Source organism: Euleptes europaea, chromosome 20, assembly GCF_029931775.1.
Source record: "Euleptes europaea isolate rEulEur1 chromosome 20, rEulEur1.hap1, whole genome shotgun sequence".
NCBI classification, from domain to species: Eukaryota; Metazoa; Chordata; class Lepidosauria; order Squamata; family Sphaerodactylidae; genus Euleptes; species Euleptes europaea.
This window is the reverse complement of record NC_079331.1, coordinates 23,904,169-23,926,333: the sequence shown is the minus strand read 5'-3', so window position 1 is coordinate 23,926,333 and position 22,165 is coordinate 23,904,169. Positions and strand designations below refer to the sequence as shown.

Below are 22,165 nucleotides of genomic sequence, written 5' to 3'. Positions count from 1 at the left end.
CCCGCCCCACTTCTCAGTCTGCTTTAAAAGTGGCAGAACTCAAGCTTCAGTAATCCAGGGAGGCGTTAAGGCCCTCCGGCTCTTTTGGGGGAGCGGTGCTGAGTTCGACCATGAGCCCTTTCAGTATCCGTATTGTACCGGAGCATCTGCAGGGATCTTTCCCTCCCCCGCCCTGGCAAGAGGCGGCAGGGCTGTGAACACTTGCCCGAGTTACCTTGCCTCCTGGCGTGGCCCTCGCCGGGCCCTGCGCCATTCTCTTCCTCCTGGGGCCGTAGACCAGCCTGTCCCGGCAGCCAAGGAGGGCAGCTCGACCAGGCCAAGCCCTCTGCTGCCCCAGTGAGACGCTGCATAGCTGGCGCTCTGCGGCCACGAGGGCAGCTCACTCCTGCCCACTCAGCTAGCGGATTCCGCTTCCCAAAAAAGGCACAGCCGAATGCAAAGTGACCCTTAAATAGCTCCCCTCCCTGCCTCACCCTCTTGTCATTGCAAGGGAGGGGCCGTGGCTTAGTGGTAGAGCATCTGCTTGGCATGCAGAAGGTCCCAGGCTCAATCCCCAGCATCTCCAGTTAAAGGGACCAGGCAACTAGGTGATGTGAAAGACCTTTCTCTGCCTGAGACCCTGAGAGCCGCTGCCAGCCTGAGTAGACAATACTGACTTTGATGGGCCGAGGGCCTGATTCAGTATAAGGCAGCTTCATGTGCTCATGTGTTCAGGGGTGGTGGGGTGGGATTGGCACAAGAGGTTCACTTTGAGCCACGAGGGACGCTTGCTCGGGGGTGACCCTGCAGGCCCTTAGCAGATTGGCCGTAATGAAAGATGCATGTGTGTCTGTCTGAAGCATGCCTGGCAGCCCTTCGCAAGAGCCCAGCATCGACCCACGAGGGCCCTGGCTCTGCGAGCAGGGCTGACAACCTCCAGGCGGTTTCATCCATGTTTATTGATATAGATTTTGATATTGATGCTTTATCATTTGACTAATTCTGGAATGCTTTGAACAACTTGTTATGCCAATAAAGGTTTTTGAATTTGAATAAGAAACAACAGCACATATGCAATGTGTGACTGCAGCTGACGGTGGTTTGCCACCAACAGCATTAAATTGGATCCATAGCAATGAGACCACTGAACCTTAGGACAAAGAAAGGGAACCCATTGAGGTTTTGGTTGTCTGAATCTAAGTGTCAGGCCTTTGTAAGTGTCAGGCCTTTGCCTGTTCGCTGGAGCAAAGGCTCTTGACATGAGTTAGGCCAGGTTCTGGCCACACATCAAGTCCTTGGTTCTCATGCCTCTGAACGTCTGTGTAGTTTCACTCATCCTGTTTTCTGCAGCTGTGATAATGTTTAGTCTGTCTTCCTGGAAACCGCTTATCTCAGGGTTGCTTAGCAATGTTTACCTTTTCAGTTCGTAGTGTCTTAAGCATGTAACCTGCCTGTATTCATCATTACTAGCCTCACCTGCATGTAGGCAGTCAGTTCTTTAATTTTTTTGCTCCTAATAAAGTATTACTGCTTCAGAGCTACCTGCCTGGATGAGTTTGCTTATGGGATGCTAGGGACAGACGCCTGATCCTGACAGTAAGCATGATGATTTGCTTTTCTGATGCTCCTTTAATAATAATAATTTAAGAGGGACTTATAGTAAAAAATGTTATTTTTTGTAGAGGTGCTTCTCACCCTTTGAAGTGGTTGAATACTGGCAATTCGCTGTGAAAACTGCGTTGCATGTTGGCAATTTGCCGGGAAATTATACGGAGACCAGCTTACTGATGAAGCAGTCTCTCTGGCGAAACGCACACTAATCTAGAGGTGGCGTCTGGATGTTGGACTCCTCTGATTCTATCCAAGTCTTCTCTTTTCAACATACCATCTTGGCGAGGACACGGGGCTCCGTGCTCCTTAATTAAGCCATACGAGATTTTTTCCTGCATTAAGTTTTGCAGTTATTTCATATTGTGTTTGGAGAGATTTGATTATACGTGTGTATTGAATCTTGTTTGCACATAGTCATCAATTGTATATTATTTCATGCAAAGGAGTGTAATGACTTAATTACATGTAAAATTGTGGTCTACTCAAGAGTAAAGATAAGACTTTAACATTGCATATGAGCCTCGTGCTGTTGTTTCTTATTGAAAACCTCCAGGTGGTGGCTGGAGATCTCCTAGAATGGCAACACAGATCCATTCCCCTGGAGAATATGGCTAACTGGGAAGGTGGACTTGACCACATTATACCCCTCTCAGTTCTGTCCCCTACCCAAGCCCCACCCTCCTCAGGCTCCACCCCCCAAATCTCCAGGAACTTGCCAACCCAGAGCCGGCAACCCTCTCTGCAAGAGCCATCCTTGTCTGGCTTCTGTGGGCCGAGGAAGGCCACTGGCCAGCACGCCCCCCCCCACCCGGCCCTCATCTTCTCCCAACACTGATTCAGTTCAGTTCTGTGGTGCAGCATCCACCTGGGGGGCTGAGCACCCCTAAACAGAAAATCCAACCTTGGCCAGCAATGCTTGGAAAAGCCCAGCCAGGCCGGCGTCCAGAAGCAGCTCCCGGCACAGCCTGAACAGGAGAATTTTCAGAGACCCGGAGCCCCCCCTGGGGGGCTGCCTGGCCCAACCCTTGCTGGAGAATTTCTTGAGACTCAGGAAGGGAGGGGGGCCGCTGGCACCGGAGGGGAGACACAGCTGCCGGAGCTTTTGTGCTGCTGAAAGAAGGCCTGCTGATGCGCAAAGTCCCACACACTGCATGAATATTTCATTTGCACGAAGCAGCTCAGCTTTCGATTCAGCGCCTGGCAGCCGCCGCAGGAGGCCTTCTGCAGGAGCGTAGTGGCACACGGCAGCTTCCGGTGCTTTACCTGGAACCTGCAGGAAAGAGAGCAGCCCCCGTCCAAACGGGATAGGACTCCAGCACCAGCTCAGTCAGGGGCATGCAAAAACTGTGCATGCAGACCCCCTCCCAAAAAAACGGGGCCTAGCCCCTCTCCCACCACCCAGGCCGCAGTGCATGCTGGGAGGAGGGAGAGTCAGTTGCCCCGGCAGGGAGATCCACTTGCAACAGCCATTTTATAAAAAATGAATACTTGGCAGATCCCTTTGGGAGCAACCTAGCAAGGGTTTCCAACTCTGAGCTGGAAACTTCCTGAAGATTTGGGGATGGAGCCCAGAAAGGGTAGAGCTTGAGGAGAGGGGGCTTCCGCAGAGCGTCATGCTATGGAGCCCACCCTACTAAGCAGCCATTTCCTTCAGGGGAACTGATCTCTTGTCTTCTGGAGATGGTTTGTAATTCTGGGAGAACTCCAGGCCCCACCTGGAGACTGGCAACTCTAGACCCAGCCTTGGCCTCCAACTCTAAAACTTCTTCATCTGGACAGGCATTTCAAAGGCATCTCGGGGTCTGCACATCCCTCTCAGCCCACCTAGAACATTGGCAACTGTCATGCCCAAAATGAGCAGGAAGCGGGCTTGAGGGGTGCTGAATATCTAAGATGGAGAGCATGCCTGGGAGGGGGAGGCAGAAATTTGGCCTCTCTTATCACCCCAGGAGAAAGGCTGGAGAGAGAGACAGCCAGACAATGAGTCAGGGAGATGTTGGGGGGATGAGGGAGGGTGGAGGCAAGAGCCGGAGGAGGGGAAGAAGAAATGGAGTTGATGCATGGGGCAAAGAGCCGGTTGATGCTACCTGCCCCTCTCCTGAAGACTAGCTGATGATCAACGAAAACGGACTCCCCCCCCCCCAATATCCTCCGTTGCTGCATGACTTACATTGCAAGACTGGAGAGATAAATGCCCACCTCCAGGAATCCAACGGACTGAGGACCAGACAACTTCATCGACATTTGAATGTGTGGGCAGATAGTCAACAGTTGCACGGGGACACATTTTTAGATATTTGGAAACATTTTACAGAGGCTCATCTGTAGACTTGGCACCGTGATTGTTTTTGTTATATTTTGGTATATATTTTTCTTTCTTTATGTTTGGGGTAATTAACAAAATTAAAGAAATCAAAAAAGATCCAATGGAAGCCAAACTGGGTGGGGGGGGGGAGAAGAGAAGAAGAGTTGGCTTTTATATGCCGACTTTCTCTACCACTTAAAGGAAGAATCAAACGTTCCCTTCCCCTCCCCACAACAGACCCTGTGAGGTGGGTGGGGCTGAGAGAACTGTGACTAGGCCAAGGTCACCCAGCTGGCTTCGTGCATAGGAGTGCGGAAACAAATCCAGTTCACCAGATTAGCCTCCGCTGCTCGTGTGGAGGGCACCTTCTCCAAGCAGGAACACAAAATGGCCTTAACAAGATAAACTTTTTGGCCTTTCAAACAGAGTCAGCTATGCCAACTACCGATGGGCAGAGAGGCACATTTCCCCTGCAAGCCCTAACTTACAGCAGTGGAAGGGAAAAGCCCTATTCTCTCTGCTCCCCCAAGCATCTTGAGGGCAGGGTCTATGGTTGCCAACCTCAAGGTGAGGCCTGGCGATCTCCTGAAATCACACCTGATCTCCAGACTACAGAGATCACTTCCCCTGTAGCTGCTTTGGAGGGTGGACTCTATGGCATCGTACCCCACTGAGGTCCCACCCCTCCCTAGATCATGTCCTCCTTGGCTCTACCCCCAAGTCTCCTGGAATTTCCCAAGCCAGGTCCCATCTGTTCTGCACATGCTCAAAAGTGTTTTATGCATTAATAAAGTTAGTAGCCTTCTGTTTGCCCGCAGAGCTGCTGCATTGCACAGGGGAAACTTATCAAATGGGTTTGGACATTTCAAAGGACAAGAAAAATTAAGTTTTTGGCAACTTATTTTCACATTGTCTTCTGTGGTGGATAATAAAGCTGAAGCAACCTCTCTGTTCCAGCAGCTAGAAACAATGCATGGCAGTTTTAAAACTTCGCGTGTGCACCTTCTATGCGCACGTTGAGCAAAATTGCCATAACTATCCACTGAAGCTCAGTTGCAGAATCATACACAACATTTTGAACCCTTGGGTCAGTGCTGCTGAAAGGAGATTCCTGACAGCCTTCTGGTGCAAACAGCCAGCCCTTTCCGCAGGCAAAAAAGTGCAAGGTTGGTTTTGCATTTTCAAAAGCCTCGCTGGGCTTCACTCCATCACATCTCTGGCCCTGGTTTTCTTTACCCCTGGTTTCAGTGGGAATGACAAGGACGGTCACTGGGCAAGCTAAGTCCTCCCCCCCACACACACTTTAGATGCCTCTCTTCTTAGCAACATTTCTTAGGGAGACACTGTCCTTCAGTGTTCCTCCTCTGAAGATGCCTGCCACAGCTGCTGGCGAAACGTCAGGAAAGAAAATACCAAGACCACGGTTACACAGCCCGGATAACCTACAAGAACCAATTTCTTAGGGTGATTCCTTCAATGCCCCCAAAGCATCACCTGAAATGTGTCTCTTTTTTCAACCGTCTCTCTGCTTCCTGGCACAACAATGGCCTCCTGCAGCATAGTAGGAGCAGTGGGGGGGCAGGAGTGAGAGTCCCCCCCCCCAGTCACTCAGACTGCCAAGTTATTCACAAATGCCCAGCAAACCAAACCAACAGGGATTTTCCACTTTGCTTTTCTCCTTTGTTTGGAAACATATGTATACCTTTCAAAGGCATTGCAAAATTTTGTTGGCAGGGTCTGAACAGTTGCGGCCCCTGCGAATCCTGCAAAGACATAGGCCAGGCACGGCAAGGGGCTGCATCACAGGGAACCTGCTGCACTGCCCCATCGCAAGAGTCTGCAGCAAGGGGAGTTCCACAGAGGAGGAGCAAGCCCAGGGTTTCTTTAAGGGAACTGTCCCACTAAACTGAGGCTATCGTATTTTGGTCACGTCATGAGACAACAAGAGTCACTGGAAAAGACAGTCATGCTAGGAAAAGTTGAGGGCAGCAGGAACAGAGGAAGACCCCACAAGAGATGGATTGACTCCATAAAGGAAGCCACAGCCTTAAGACACTCTCCTTCAGTGTTACTCCTCTGAAGATGCCTGCCACAGCTGCGGGCGAAACGTCAGGAAAGAAAATACCAAGACCACGGTCACACAGCCTGGATAACCTACAAGAACCACAGCCTTAAATTTGCAAGATCTGAGCAAGGCTGTCACAGATAGGACATTTGGAGGTCTTTCATTCATAGGGTCGCCATGAGTCGGAAGCGACTTGACGGCACTTAACACACACACACACACACACACACACACACACAAAGACTATCACCCAAGGTTCAGTGTTCGAGATGTGCCACCTCCCCCAGCATTCCCAAGGGCCATTTCACCCTCAGCCAGAAGGACCATTTCATGCATTTCAGCCAGTGTGGTGTAGTGGTTAAGAGCGGTGGTTTGGAGCAGTGGACTCTGATCTGGAGAACTGGGTTTGATTCCCCACTCCTCCACATGAGTGGTGGATGCTAATCTGGTGAACTGGATTTGTTTCCCCACTCCTACACACAAAGCCAGCTGGGTGACCTTGGACAAGTTAGAGCTGTTAGAGCTCTCTCAGCCCCACCTACCTCACAGGGTGTCTGTTGTGGGGATAGAATTATAGAATCATAGAGTTGGAAGGGACCACCAGGGTCATCTAGGTATGTTTAGCCTGGGTATATTTAGCCTGAAGAGAAGACTGAGAGGGGATATGATAACCATGTTCAAGTACTTGAAGGGCTGTCATATAGAGGAGGGTGCCGAGTTGTTTTCTGTTGCTCAAGAAGGTCGGACCAGAACCAACGGGTTGAAATTAAATCAAAAGAGTTTCCGTCTAGACATTAGGAAGAATTTTCTAACAGAGCGGTTCCTCAGTGGAACAGGCTTCCTCGGGAGGTGGTAAGCTCTCCCTCCCTGGAGGTTTTTAAGAAGAGGTTTAGATGGCCATCTGTCAGCAATGCTGATTCTGTGACCTTAGGCAGATGATGAGAAGGAGGGCATCTTGGCCATCTTCTGGTCACTAGGGGCGTGGAGGGGGGAGGTAGTTGCGAATTTCTTGCATTGTGCAGGGTGTTGGACTTGATGGCCCTGGTGGTCCCTTCCAACTCTATGATTCTGATTCATCTAGTCCAACCCCCTGCACAATGCAGGAAATTAACAACTAACTCCCCCCATCCCCAGTGACCTCAACCCTCCCCCCGCCATGCAGGATCCCACAATCAAAGCACTCTCGACAGATGGCCATCTAGCCTCTGCTTAAAGACCTCCAAAGACGGCGACTCCACCACCCTCCGAGGCAGCGCATTCCACCATTAAACAGCCCTTGCCGTCAGAAAGTTCTTCCTGTTGTTTAGGTGGAATTGCTTTTCTATTAATTTAAATCCATTACTCCGTGTCCTGGTCTCTGGAGCAACAGAGAACAAGGGAGGGCAAGGCGATTGTAAGCCGGTTCGAGTCTCCCTTAAGTGGTAGAGAAAGTCGGCCTATAAAAAAATATCTTCTTCTTCATTATGCAACACATCTCACCAGAATGCAGGGAGCCAAGCCCGGCTCTCCTCCTGCCGTGATTGCCAAACGCTTGACCGTCACATTCGCACTGTGAGTTAAGACATCTGCTGCAGTGTCTCAGCATTGGGGGCTGGCTGCCCAGCTGCTTGCAAGGTGCTTCTTTTGTGGGGGGGGGGTGAGGTCTGGAGAGGGACCCTGAAGACAGAGCAAGGAGGAGAAAGGGGCCAGCCAAGGGGAAGGAGGCAGAGGTGAGAACAGGGAGGAGTCGCAGAAAGTGGGAGGAGTCAAGTGGGGAACGAAGGGATAAAAAGGCTGTATTTTCTTCTTAGGGGGCTGGCAAGCAGAGAGGGGAGTTGAACCCAGTCAGTGGGGCTGGGGAGAGCCCAGCCAAAGCGCTGGAAGAATGGCAGGTATCCACTCTATCGGGTTGTGGGGAACCAGGCTGGGATTCAACCATGCACCTTATGACCCAGGCCTTGCCCAAGGGGCCTTGGCCCAAATATGGGGCTACCCCACTAGGATCATACCATTGGAAGGGACCAACAGGGTCATCTAGTCCAACCCTCTGCACAATGCAGGAAATTCTCAACTGCCCCCCAACCACCCTCATTGACCCCTGCTCCATGCCCAGAAGATGGGGGAAAAGCCCTCCAGGATCCCTGATCAATCTGGCCTGGAGGAAAAGTGGCAATTGGCATTTCCCTGGGCATGCAAGAAAGGGCCACGAGAGCCAAGCACAGACACAACCCTTCCTGCCCTCCCTCTCATGATCTACCAAAGTTCAGAGAATCAGCACTGCTGACAGATGGCCATCTAGCCTCTGCTTAAAAACCTCCAAAGGAGAGCCCAGCATCTCCCGAGGAAGCCTGTTCTACCGTGGAACCGCTTGCACTGTCAGGAAGTTCTTCCTAATGTTTAGCTGGAAACTCTTTTGATTCAGGGCCCACTCAAGGCTGAACCCTACCTCTGGGTGGGGCCACACTGAGGCTTCCAGCCACTTGGTAGCCACCAGGCAACCTGCCAGAAGCGCTCCTCTGCTCCGGGGATTTGTTCCAATGCCCGGGACAGGCACATGGTAGCAGACCCCGAGATAAGGTGGGTGCAAAGTAGTCCTTTCCTGGCCACTTTGAAAGGCCAGGAGCATTTTGCTTCGTTTTGTGGTTAAAGCACTGCTTTCCCGTGAGGGCCAAGCCAGGCTACAGAGGCAAGCTATTTAATATGCAAGCAACGCCACACGAGTCACGCGAGCTATCAGTCATTCTCAGCAGATGGCAAATGTATCTCCTTTTGCCACAAATTGAGCAGCAAACATTCAAATTCATCACCGAGACAACATATTTAAATTCGCGTCTATTTTCCATGCAGCCCTTCTTAACAAATTGCCAAGCAATGAGAATCAATACTGTCATCCAAAGCTAAAGCAGGGAAAAGGCAGAGATCCTGGTGGTGTTTTTGCCGGGGAACCAGGCTCCAGACGCCAGAACCGGAGTCACTTGGCAGCTACGTCCTGCAGCCTCTGTAGGTCAGCGCACAGTGAGTTCGATCCCAACAGAAGTTGGTTTCAGGTAGGCGCCTCAAGGTTGACTCAGCCTTCCATCCTCCCGAGGTTGGTAAAATGAGTACCCCGCTTGCTGGGGGTAAAGTGCAGACGACTGGGGAAGGCAATGGCAAACCACCCCGTAAAAATAGTCTGCCTAGTAAATGTCGGAATGTGACGTCACCCCATGGGTCAGGAACAACCCGTTGCTTGCACAGGGGAACTACCTTTACTTTTAATAGGGCTGTACTATAACAAAATGGTTCAAAAATATCCTTTGGTAATAGGACAGGGACTGTGGACCATACTACTATGAATTTAGGCAGATCTTGAGATGAAGGGCAGGAAGGGATGAGCCAGCGCTGCGCTCTTGTGGCCCTTTCTCACATGCTCAGGGTGATGCTGATCGCCACTTTGGGCCCAGGATCGGCCCAGGGGTCCTGGAAGCTTTTTGCCTTCCTCTGGGCATGGAGCAGGAGGCACTGGGGGACTGGGGTGGGGGGTAGCTGTGAATTTCGTGCATTGTGAAGGGGTTGGGCAAGATGAGCCTTGGGGTCCCTTGCAGCTCTATGCATCTACTGTCTCTTGCTGTATGTTCCTATTATGAGATTTCTGCATCTTTTAGTATATTGCATTAATACTTATGTGTTGTTTCAGATTTCTGCAATCCAAAGCCTACTACATTGTTTATTGGATGTCCTGCCCTATTGACTGTATCAACCTCCACTGCATAATCCGTCTTGTGTCTCACTGAGAAAGGCAGATTATAAATAAAGTCAACAAACAAACCTGTGTTGGGTTCACTGCAGGGCTACTATCTGCCTAGCTTACCAGCAAGTACCCTGGGTTGAGCTGACCAAGGGTGGTCTTGGAAGTGGTGTGGAGGACCCCCAAGATTTTGGTCCTGGGGTGTGTGTGTCAACATCCATGCTGAGCTTGCCTCATCTGGCCAAGCTCAAGGCTTTGCAGCTGCCATGGCAACCAGGGGACAGACTCAGATTATAGGCCTGGTACATAACCAAGGCCATGGACTGGACCAAGGTGTTACCAAGGGCCTGTGAATGGGGCCAGGGTGCTGGTGAGACACAGCCCCAGACGTTGCTTTGAAGAGGCCTCCAGAGAAGCTGCGTTCTCCATCCCAGGAGAATGTCCAGAGGCTGCTTGTCAAGTGGGAACAAGCCAAAACCAAATGTGGAGAAGACGGAGGTGACGGGACTGGCGTTCTGGAAGAGACGTGGTGCCCACTTTGGACAGGCCAAGTCAGAAGTTACAGGGTGCTTCCTGACCACCAAGAACCAACAAGAGGCTACAAAATGAAGCAGCTTCGCTTTCGACAGTTCGCCGATTCGAACACACACACACACACACCCTCTTCATTGACTCCCAAAACTGTTTCAAGTTCAATTTATGGTGTTGATAACTTACCCTTCAAGCCCTGCTGGGGCCCAAAGACCTGGGCAGCCCCCCTTCCCATCGGGCCATGCCACAACCACACTCTGCCCAGCGACTTTTGCGAAACACACCCTCACACAAACTATTTAGAGTGGTCCCGAGGGCTTTCCCTGGTGTAGCGGCTATACTGCGGAACGGCCTCTGAGAGGAGGTTAGGCAATCCCTCAAGGCATTCCTCCACAAACCCATTCTTATACAATCAAGGAATTCCAATTCTGTCAAATGCATTTATGCTGTAAAATAGTAGCAGCTCATTTATTTGCCTCAGCTGACATCTTAATATGTCTTTTTTAAAAAAACACAATAATCTCTCCCTTCCCATTAGACTATTTTATGCAGAAGTAGGGACAGTTGCCTGTCTTAGAGCAGAATTAAGCACACCAAATTAAACCTTTACGATTAAAAACTTTTTTTATTTTACAATTTTATAAAGCAGCTTTACATGAAGCACAAAGGTTGATCTGTTTACTTTAATAGTTTTTCTTAGAGATATATAAACATAATAGGACCCTTCCCCCTGCAAAAAGTCACGTCCTGCTGTATATAAAACTAACCTGTGCACATTGTGCTTAACGAAGAAAGTCTGTACAGCTTTACAAAGGACTTGCTGCCCGACAAAGGGCAACCTGTAAACAATTTATTGCATATTTAACACATGGTGTAAATCCCACATGTAAAACGGAAAAAAAATCGACACAAGTACAATTACAAAGTGGACAAGAGCAGCAGCTTCTGTGTCACTGAACGTCTTGCGAGAACGGAGAAGAAAATGGCCGACGCGGCCCCCCCCCCTCAGCGGTTGTGCTTGTGTTTCACTGAACTGGGTCTCCCGACATGCACCGCCTTCCTCGTGAGAAAACACTGCTGCGTAGTGATGCAACAGAGGCATAAGCCATCCAAAAGGCATATTTAGCTCTTTGATGACCCAACACATATCTGCATCCATCATATTATGAAAGCTCCCCATCCCCACCTTTAAAAAAAAATAAAACAACGTGCAATAGTCAACTCTTGGCATCCCATCACCAACCACAGCTGGCCACCTCAGACACACACACGAAGAAAAACCCCACACAGGTCAAGTGCAGAAAACAGTCTTCCCGAAGTTAAGTGACTGAGACTATGCCACAGCACCCCACATTCTCCACACCCCCAATTCGTATCCCCCTCCCCTTTTTGAGCTAACCAGGATTCAGCACCAAAGTTAACCCAAGCCATGGTTACCAGAGCTTTCAAACCTTGGTTTGTAAATTAACCATGGGTCATGTTATCTTTGGATCAGTGGTTAACTATGAATGGGGATGGGAGCGGGAATATGAGATTACAGCATTTTTCCAATCTAACAGTGTTTAGGAGATCAGGGACATTATATCTGCACGGGAACTTGGGAGAGGCATCAAGGAACAAACATTCACATTCCCCGTTTTGCAGAAGATAACCCCCCAATCACATCAAGCCTGTATGGGGGGGTTAGGCTCCTCTCGTCTGGATCACTGTTATCCACCAGCAACTCACTGGGATGTTCACTGCCTTCTGGCTGCCACACTTCCTCTGCCAACAGTCATGTCAACCACAGAGAGAAGCCAGCACACAACATGAGGGCAGCTCCATCCAAGGCAGTGGGGTCAAGGGGCAAGCAGCAGAGCCCATCACTCACGCAGAACAGAGCTAGGTGTTCCAACCTGATACTCTTGTCAATCTGAGGCCAAGATACAGGCAACCCATCTGCACAGCTAGATGCCCTGGGAATGCCAAGGCGAATGAGAGAACCACCACTGCTGCTACTGAACTGCCATTTCCAATTGCAATGGGAAGCCCTGTGGTTAAGGCACTAAGATGTTGCCAAAGTGGTACCCCCCCCCCCAATGATTGGGTCAGCCACTCCAAATCCAGTTGGCCACGCTTTGCAAAAGGAGCAAGACGACGTGAGTCTTCCAAAAGGGGCAACACTTCTGAGAAAACCTTCTCTAAACACCTGAGCATCATTACCAAGGGCAGACTTCCAAGACTCATGTCTGCTTCTGCTATGGATCTGAAGCCCTTTAAGCTGTTCAACACACTGGCAGGAACAGGGACTGTCCAAGACTGTTGGGTTCAAAGGACTCTTCCTCTCTTCCAAAATTCTCCTGCCTCCTAAAGAAAACCCACCACTGTCTTTGCAGTTTGGGCCCTTTTCTTCCTCATTTCTCCAAATACCACTTCCATCACCGCCCATTATGCTGAATCGCCAAGGGCTGTACACTTCTACATGACTCTGAAAAAATAGAGCAGATTATTCCTGCTACAAGACTGGTGGAGACACAGCGAGGGAAAAGATCTCCTGCCAAGCTGCTCACCAGTTCTTGTGGAAGCCAAGTGTCAGAAATCTGAAGTAGTTTTCTACCCCCATGTGGAGAAACCACAACCCAAGGAAAACATGAACCCTGGGAAATCTTTTGGAAGCCATTTGAAAAGCCCAGTTCCTTCTCCAAGCCAGACACAGATGCTGTGATTCACAGATGCTGCGAACTTTGCACCCATCTCCCTCAACGGCCCGGATCCCGCTGAGCATTTCTGCTAACAGAGCAGTCTGCACAGCAGCTTTTCTTGCCTCCTCCTTTCTGCTGAGGCCCAAAATGCCCCCTGGAAACGCTGCTCTTGCGGGAGGGCGAGGTGGGGGGGAGAATGGGGAGTGGAAAAAACCATTTTGTTCCTCCATCTGCAGAAACGCTTTGTGGGACCCAACCCAATCCACGGCCCACGCCCTTTCCAGAGTAATGCAGAGATTTCAGCCATTGTGGTATGTCGTAATATGAGAAAGAAATGAATAGTGGCCAACAGTGTGTATGTATCTGACTTTGCTGAAATGCATCTCAAGTTTGTGCTTTGGTGAGCAGCCGAGTGACTTGCAGACGCCTCAACCCCTGGCAATGGAATGGCCCTGAAGACTGGCAAGGCACACCTCACTTGCTCCTCCCTGCGAAGGGCACCTTCCGGATTCACACCTTCCAAACCTGTTTAGCCATCTGCTTGGATTCCTCAAACCACTTCCTCAGAGGCTGGGAATCAACGGGAATGGAATTTCCAAAAGGCAGCAGCAAAACCCTTTTAAAGCAAAGCCTCACCCCAAGTGTCTGAACAATCACATTAACGGGAGCACCACTGAACCGCTTGGAGCATCACAAGAGAGGGCTTCCCCCGGCAGCCAGTCAGGGAAGCGTCCACTGGGGCACATGGGCACGGAACAGGCCAAATGGACCGCCCAATGGATGGCGCCCTTGGTGAGCCTGTGTTTGGGCCCCGTGACAAACGCTGGCCCAAGCCAAAGGGATGAAGAAGCAGGTGCTGTCAGTTTGCATCGTGAGTGAAGGCAGAACAGGCATGACTGACAGGCAGTCAACTACAACCACCCAACTTGCCTCCCTAAGCATAAACAGAATCACAACACAGAGGAGCACTTACGAGATCAAAACACTGCAGAAAAACTCCTCAGTGTTCGTCGTAACTCCACTTATAAATCAAGGTTTGTTTGTTTACAACAACAACTGGAAAGATTAAACTTAAAACTCTGACTCTGGAACCAGCTGGAGACAAAGTGGCCATCTTTTGTGCAGTCGGCTGTCGTTGTGCTTAGGGAGCAAAGGCTCACACCTGCCAGTGGGAAAGATCCGCTGAGCGCCTCTCTTGGGCAAAGAGCGGGGAACTGCGCAAGGACACAGACGGGCTCTTTGGCAGTTCTGGCTGCTGTTGGTCGTTGCCTCCACAGAGCTTTACGGGGAATCCCAAATGGCACTACCATTTCCCCCATTTACACATCTTCAAATAAACGAAGCATTTAAAGTACTTAATTATTTTTAAACAAATAGCTCTGAATTTCCCCAGAAGGAAACAAAAGTATAAAAAACCATCTTCTTCCCACAAAAAGAGGGACGCCTGCCCCACTCCCTGGGATCCGAGTAGGGAGAGGGTGCCTTGTAGAAAATAATTTTTTCAATGCTGCTGCAAATAGAAAGGATTCTATTTTTAATTTTAAAGAGGCCATATTCTGATTTTCCTGCCAGACGCTGAATTATGAAAGCCATCTGTACATTCTTTTTTTTTCCCCTAAAGGAGGGGGAAAACTTTCACAGGGGCATGCGTTTTACGCTATGCTGTAGTGCCACAATAGATCTCTGTGGAGTGGATGAGCAAACAAGTCAGCAGTGCAATCCTGAAGCAGAGTTACTCCAGTTCAGACCCACTGTGGGCTTAAACTGGAGCAACTCTCCCTAGGATGAACAAATTGGACCGAGGATGGCACAGGAAGCGTGGACCCAGTCCTTTGCTAGAATGTCTGCTTTGCGATCCCACCTTCCCAATCTCAAGTATTTTTCCACTGGAATGCAATCGGTTAAAAAGATGGGCTTTAAGGACCACTTCTTTGAAACAGAATCGGTTTTCAAAAGCCAACAAACACATGCGCGCACACACCACACGCACGCCACCCTTTTCGACTGTTTAGTTCCGGAAGACGGCCATTCAGCAGCAGAGCAGTCGGGGGGAGCACCCCTTCTGGCTCTTGGCTTTACTCAGTTGTGCTTGGCCCTGCTCCCTTTCAGGTAGGTCTTCCACCTCTTGACAAACTCCTTGAAAATGGGGGACTCGTCTATCGTGCTGAGCAGCTGAAGCTGGTTGATGTGGGTGGTGTGGTAGTCCCACCGGGCCAAGTTGGGAGAGGTGCCGAGCATGAAGTGGCGGAGGTCGTAGATGGTTCCCGATCCCGTGTCATAGAGCGGAAGCATCGCCTTGAGGGACTCCACGCCCCGGTCGTACAGCTGCCTGGCCTCTCTCCCTAACTTCTCCCCTGCGGTTTCCTTTAAGTCGTAAAGTCCAATCAGAGAGTACATGAATCCGTTCAAAACAAAGGAGCTGGGTGAAGTTGGGTACTCCTCATACCAGTCGTGTTTGTTCATGAAGACGGCCTTCACGCCATGTTGCTCCGACAAGAGCTTGTAAGGTGCGGTTGCTCGCAGAGCTGAATTGAGGAACATGTGGTCCTTGGTCAACAGGTAGGCTCTGACTAGGGTAGAGATCGCCTGTCCTTGTGCCATAGCAGAGTACCAACCGGGGTCCAAAGACTTAAAACCCTCCCCCAGCTTCCTAGTCACCATGATTGGCCACCCGCCCTTGTCATCCTGATTCCTCACCAGCCAATCGCTAGCAGCGAAAAAAGCTGCCATGTGGGCCGTCGTGGAGATAGTGACATTGTCAAGGAAGCCCTTTCCCTTCACCACCAACCTCACCACCCTTTTGGGCATGATTTTGGTCTGCTTGACGGCTTTCGTGTTTGAGAGGCCAACCCCCTTCCTCAGGTCCGTCACCAGGTCTCGAGTGAGCGTGCTCCAGCTAGTCCTGGGCCCGATGCCGTAGGAAATGCTTTTATCCTTAAAAGCGATCAGCTGAGAGTTTGTGATGTAGTGCACCGTAAAGAGCTGGTTCTTCTCGGTCGTCTCCAGAACCACCGAAACACTTCCATTCGTTACAAATTTGAGGTCAAAAGAAATAATAAAGTCCCTTGAGTTTCCGAGCTGCAGAGATGCCCCCTCAGAATTTTCTGAAGGGAAATAAAAAGAAAGGGGTGTCACTTGTTAGGAAGTCACACAAGCGTCTGTTAGTTTGTTTTTGTCCATGTATTGATGATGATGCAGGAAGAAAGCAAGGCCCCCTGGCTTGCCTGCCTGCCAACCCAAAGGCACATTAGAAGGGCTTGCAAACTAATTATCATTTCAATCAGCTCATTATTGCTAATTAACCACAGCCTTACTGGATCAAACCCAAAGGTCCAGAGTCCAGCTTTCACCCAGACAAGCAAGACGTTGCCAAATTAGGCACCGGAAATTCGAGTCACAAACACCTGGCCGGACAGGGCACAGTTGCTCTCTCTCAGCACCAGAAGCCACAGCGAGAGGCGTCTCTGCCCAAGAGCCCACAGCCGGCCAGGAGCCTCTTCGGGCTGCTTCTGACTGGGCTGCTGGGAGGTCAGCTGGGACCAAGGAGACCAGAGCAGCCACATTTGCATCTCTGGCTTTAGAGCAAAGTGGGGGGGATGAGGCCCAGGACAATCCCCAGCAAGATGCAACTCGACACAAAAGAAGCCTGCATAGGAGAGCGTCCCCAGTGTGGACCGCAAACCCAAAGGCCTCTCTCGGCCACCCAGGAAGGGAGAGGGGTGCATCCCAGGGGGGCCCAGCAACCACCCCTCCCCTTACAGGCTGATCCATCTTCTCCGAAGGCAAGAGGGTCTTTCTGCTGCCTCGCCTTGCAGACCCCGGCTGAAGGTCCTGGCTAAAATTACTTCATTGTCTTTTTAAGGTAATGGACTCATTAATCCTAATGGCTATTGATTGGTTGGAGGAAATGCATTAGGCCCCCGCTAATGAGGCTGCCTGGATAACAGAGTGGGAGGGGGAACGGTCACACACCAAACACTAAATTTGAGTCAGAAAAAAGTTATTTCCTTTCAGCATGAAAGGCAAAATGGGGGGGGGGGAAGAAGCGAACACTGTTTGCTTCAGAGGGTTGCCGTGTTGATCGGCAGTAGAACAGCTAGATTCAAGGGCGGTAGCACCTTCAAGAAGTCAAATAAAAATAAAATAAAACATGCAAGATTTTCGGGGTACACACTTTCAAGAATCAAAGCTCCCTTTGTCAGATAAGGAGCTTTGAGTCTTGAAAGCTTACACACCCTGAAAGTGTTGTGAGTCTCCAAGGTTCTACTATTGTGTGTTTGTGTTCCTCAAGAGGGCTAGAAACGTTTTTCTGGACAGCTCTCTGTGTGTAATGGCCATTAGTAGCTCCTCCTCCCAGGAGACTTGCTTGCCTCAAAGACATCTTTCAAACTCATGGAAGAGGTGAGTGGAGTTGGAAAAGGTCTAGAAATTCTGAAGACATGGGGGAAAAAACCTGGTTGGGAATAGACTGAAATATATGGAATAGCTGCTTTCCTCTTAAACCTAAGCTTATTTTACTGCTTTAACGATACAAAAGGCATTATTTATAACTTTAAAATAGTACTGTTTGGCATATTATTGGAAATTAAAATCATAAATGCCTTGGTTTTCTGTGAGCAGAATTGCAAATAATCTCAATGCAACCTGCTGCAACCATCTTTATTTTTGCAATCTGAGAGACAGGAAATAAATCAGAAATTAGAAAATAATTTTTTGTAGTAAATAAAAGTAAGTGTACCTTTGGGGCAGAAGTAACCTCAACCAGGGACAATAGGATTAGCAATATATTAGGATATCAAATTAAACTTTACAACATGTAAAGCACTGAACTCTCAGCTATGTATTTATCAAACATATTGAAACATATTAACTGCTGTCAAAATTTCTCACATTTAAACAATAAACATATTCTTGAAAATACATTGCAAACGTCTACAGTATCTATACATCTAATTCCCAACTGTGCCCCCTGCCTGTGGATACCTAAATCCGCAGATGGGAGCACACTCACCCCAAACAGATGTTTCTGCAGAATTGGGGGACTGCCTAGGTCTGCACAAAAATCTCAAAAGTAAAAAAACAAAAACAAAAAAGGACAGGTGTTATAAATTCCCCTCATTTAAAAAAACAGCATTGTCTGTGCATGAGCAAACAACGCTCTTTTCTGTTGAGGTGCCAGCGGCCGCCACAGAGATCCACACCGTGCCTGGAGCAGCTTCGGGAAAGCCGGCGAGTGTGTGTGGGGAGAGGGCTTGCTCACAACGGCTTCGGGCGAGCCAGCGAGAACGGGGCTGGACAGGTGAGGCCTCGCTCGGAGGGATCCTCCAAGCCAAGCTGCTCCAGTGCCCTCTGACAGATGATGGCTCGCTGACCATCTGGAGAAGGACACATGAACACATGAAGCTGCCGTCTACTGAATCAGACCCTCAGTCTATCGAAGTCAGTATTGTCTACTCAGACTGGCAGTAGCTCTCCAGGGTCTCAGGCTGAGGTCTTTCACATCACCTACTTTCCTAGTCCCTTTAACTGGAGTTGCTGGGGATTGAACCTGGGACCTTCTGCATGCCGAGCAGATGCTCTACCACTGAGCCAGGGATCAATGTGAATCCATAACCTTCAGGAGGAGATGACTGGAGTCCTTGCAATGACCCACCTGGAACAACAAACTGCTTGACATTTGTGAATCTGGACTTGTCAGGCAAGGTGGTGACGGAGCAGCCTTTCGGGACGGTCCAGTCACCCAGACGGCTGCTTTGGTCCCGCTCCTCAGCTGTTTCATACACCTCCATGTGAGGCGGCTTCTCGGTAAGATTCTTGCTGTAATGGCTGAGTCCATACTGAGCAATCTGGATGGGGTAGAAATAGCCTTGAGGCCCCCACTGGGTGGATAACGGCACGCCTATGACAACACAGGGAGAGAAGACACAGCGCGAACCGTTGTAAGAGCCGCAGACCACAGCAACTCCCTCTAGCCCAGTCCCCTGTTTCCAACTGCGCTCAGCAGACACAGCATCACTGCAGAGGGCCCCGCTGCTCATTCGGACTCAGCGCTCGGACCTGTGGATACTTTTGCCATTAAGGCAAGAACATAATGAAACTGCCTGACACAGAGTCAAGCCACTGTTCCACCCAGCTCAGGACACGTCTACTTTGGCGTTCCGGTAAGGTTTCCCCAGATTCTTTCAACTGGTAATGTATTTATCAATTTTACTTCATTTTTATCCTGCTTCTCTCCCTAATGGGGAGCCCAAAGTGGCTGACATTGTTCTCCTTTCTTTTCACATCAACCCAGTGAGGTAGGTTAGGCTGAGGGTGTGAGACTCACCCTAGGTCACCCAGCCAGCTTCCACGGCAGAGTGGGGATTCGAACCTGGGACTCCCAGATCCTAGTCTGAAGTTCTAACCACTACACCACTGGGTCTGACTCACAAGGCTGATGCTACGGCTAGCTGGAGACAAACCCATGAAGTGTTTATCTTCACAACAAAGCCCATCATCTCCAAACACCAGTTTTGGGGTGCCAAATTCGAGGAAGGGACTTCAACAGCTTGAACTGCTTTAAACACAGAGCTAAAACAATAATGTGTAACTAATTAGTGAGACTCCCTTGTCGCTGGGCACGGAGATGGCCACTGGTGGAGTCTCACACAGCATGAAACACCCACAAGAAGGGATGGCTGGAAAGTTGGACACTTCAGCAGTGCCAGCCAAGTGTGCCATGCTCACAGACCAAACGCGCAACAGGTCTAGTGGGATGTTCTTGCCCCTGCCAGCGAATGCTCCAAGAAGCAGCCACGCAGCCGCATCAGACAGGAGGCTGAACGAGGCTGGAAACCTTAAGCCAGTGAGCCTCACTCAGTGGTTTGGGAGCCACGTGCAGCTCTCTGTCACGTGGCTCCTCTGGACACTATTCCCCAGTGAAGCAGGGAAGAAACAGGGCATTGGCCCTGTGGGGCTTGTGGATGGCAGATGGCTTCTACCTGGCAACAGAGGGACAGATATGCTGTGGGACCCCCTGAGGGGTGGGCCTCCCACTAGGGAGGGAAGGAAACGGGGCTCCTTTAGCTAATAGTAACTGCAGATGCAGCTCTCTGTGAACAGTGGAGTGAGGAGCGCCACTGCCTTAAGCTGAAAAGCCAAGCCACGTAACTCCCGACTAAGTCCCACCCAAATATTTTCAAATGCATAACAACCCTGCATGGAGAAAGAACTCAGGTTATTTCTTACAGTCGTCTATTTGAAAGACGAACTCTGATTGTATCAAGGTTCTACTCCAACCATCGGGTAGAACAAGGTTGGTTTTTATATGCTGACTTTCTCTACCACTTAAGGGAGACTCAAACCAGCTAAAAATCACCTTCCCTTCCGCTCCCCACAACAGACACCCTGTGAGGTAGGTGGGGCTGAGAGTGTGTGACTAGCCCAAGCTCACCCAGCTGGCTTCGTGTGTTGGGGTGGGGAAACCAACCCAGTTCACCAGATTAGCCCCTGCCGCTCATGTGGAGGAGTGGGGAATTGAACCCGGTTCTCCAGATCAGACTCCACCGCTCCAAACCACTACACCACAGTGCGGGTATTCCTGTATTGACACAGAGAGAGGCATGTCAGCCCAGCTGAGGAGAAGAAGAAGACCTGACCTTCCACACCACTGATGCATTTCACTCTGTCCCGAACCTCCACATTGTAGCCCTCGAAGGACATGAAGACCCCGTCCGGGTGGTAGGGGGCTCTCTGGGCATACACCTTCGAGTAGCTGTGGGAGAACTCGAAGCGGTCGTAGCCATCGTACTGGGCGATCTTCCCGTAGACCTCGAAGTACTTCTCCACCCACGAGAAGGGCAGGAAGACCTCGGCCCCCTCCCGCCGGCCTTTGATGGTGTGCTCCTCGTTGATCAGGCAGTCGATCTCCTCGTACTTCAGCCCCGAGACTTTGTTCCCGTGGAAGCCGCCAACCACTGGGGGGGCCTTCTGCTGCTCTTGGGGGGAGGCCTCCTCGCTCTGCTGCCTGGCCGGGCTGTCCACGTCGTTGTCGCTCTCCGAGGCGGCGGCTCGCTTTTCCAGCCCGTCCCCCCGGAAGGCGCCGCTTGCATCACGTGGGAACGGCGCCGCTCTGTTGCTGGAGCACCGGTTCCACAGCAGGACCGTGACCAGAGTGAAGAGGACGCAGATGACGATCAGAGTCTTATAGTTGACCCGAGCTGCCAAGCAACGCATATTCACATCATACCTACAAAACGAAGAAAAGAGAAAGAGAGGAATAATAAGTATGGGAAGCAGACATTTCTCCGATCTCACAGAAAGGTAAGGGAGGCTGGCGCCCAAAACTCACAGTCTTTGACCACGGCTCATGCCGTGCCCAGCCAGAGGAAGGACTGGAAGCTCTTCAATCAGAAGAGCGCCAACAGGCAAACTCTGCTCCCCTGCAGGCCAGCTCTTAACATATTTTTACATGCCCATTTTTAGAACAGGTTATTAAACGCCGCTTTATGGTGGAGGAGAGACCCCCACAAATGCCCATGATTAAGGTTAAAAATAAAGCCTACAGCCTATGCTGCCACGTCAAACACTTGAGAAGGAAGCGTTCCAACCACACAGCCAGACGGGGCAAGTTCTCTAGTTCATTTGCCTGGTACTGGCGAACATTCACTTAACTGCTGCGGGCGCCCGTTAAGCCTTCCTGATCCATCACCACCCCTGAACACCATCTCTGGAGAAAAGAAAAGGGATCCTCTTACACAAAGGCCATGCAGAGCCTTCCACCAAAATCAGCAAGCTTTGTATCGGACTGGAGGGACTTCCAATTCAACAGGTCGGGTATAAACCCTAAACCCATAAAAAGTTCCTGACAAATTAAGAATCACAACTTTTCGCTGAAGAAAAAGCAAGGATCCGACCCTTACGACTGCAAAGACAAGAGTCAGAAGTAGGGAGGCAGAGAAAAGGGCCTAAATCCACTGCCCCCACCCATTATTACCCCACAGCTAGCAGGATAAGAACTGCACATACAATAGTAGAAATGGTGGGATTGTGCACATTTTATATAAAAAACAGACCATGGAATTTAGTTTGCCTGGATGCAAAATTTTAGTTTAGGGGTTTTGTTTTGTTTCTAGTGCAGAACACCCCTTCCCCCCCCCCAAAGATGCATTGATTCTTTGGCATCTTCCAAAGTTACGTGGCCCCCAGTGTCATCCTAAGCAGGCTACTCAGAATTCGACTCAAGTCCTATTCAATGGAGCGCTCACCCCCAGGAAAGAGGCTGCGATGGAAATCTCTCAGAATGCCCC

At 50.2% G+C, this 22,165-nt stretch overlaps 1 protein-coding gene across 1 annotated transcript in view; it reads right to left on the bottom strand.

Moving 5' to 3' along the window:
* Window positions 1-14,952: 14,952 nt before the first annotated feature.
* The window catches only part of GLCE (glucuronic acid epimerase), a 37,011-nt gene continuing 29,798 nt past the window's right edge, over window positions 14,953-22,165 (bottom strand). Inside the window, exons 2-4 of the mRNA XM_056865849.1 lie at window positions 20,516-21,105; window positions 18,532-18,777; window positions 14,953-15,982 (exon numbers count right to left, since the gene is read on the bottom strand). Coding sequence (XP_056721827.1) covers window positions 14,958-15,982; window positions 18,532-18,777; window positions 20,516-21,092 — 1,848 coding nt within the window. The 5' untranslated portion in view covers window positions 21,093-21,105 and the 3' untranslated portion in view covers window positions 14,953-14,957. The remainder of the gene's footprint in view (window positions 15,983-18,531; window positions 18,778-20,515; window positions 21,106-22,165) is intronic.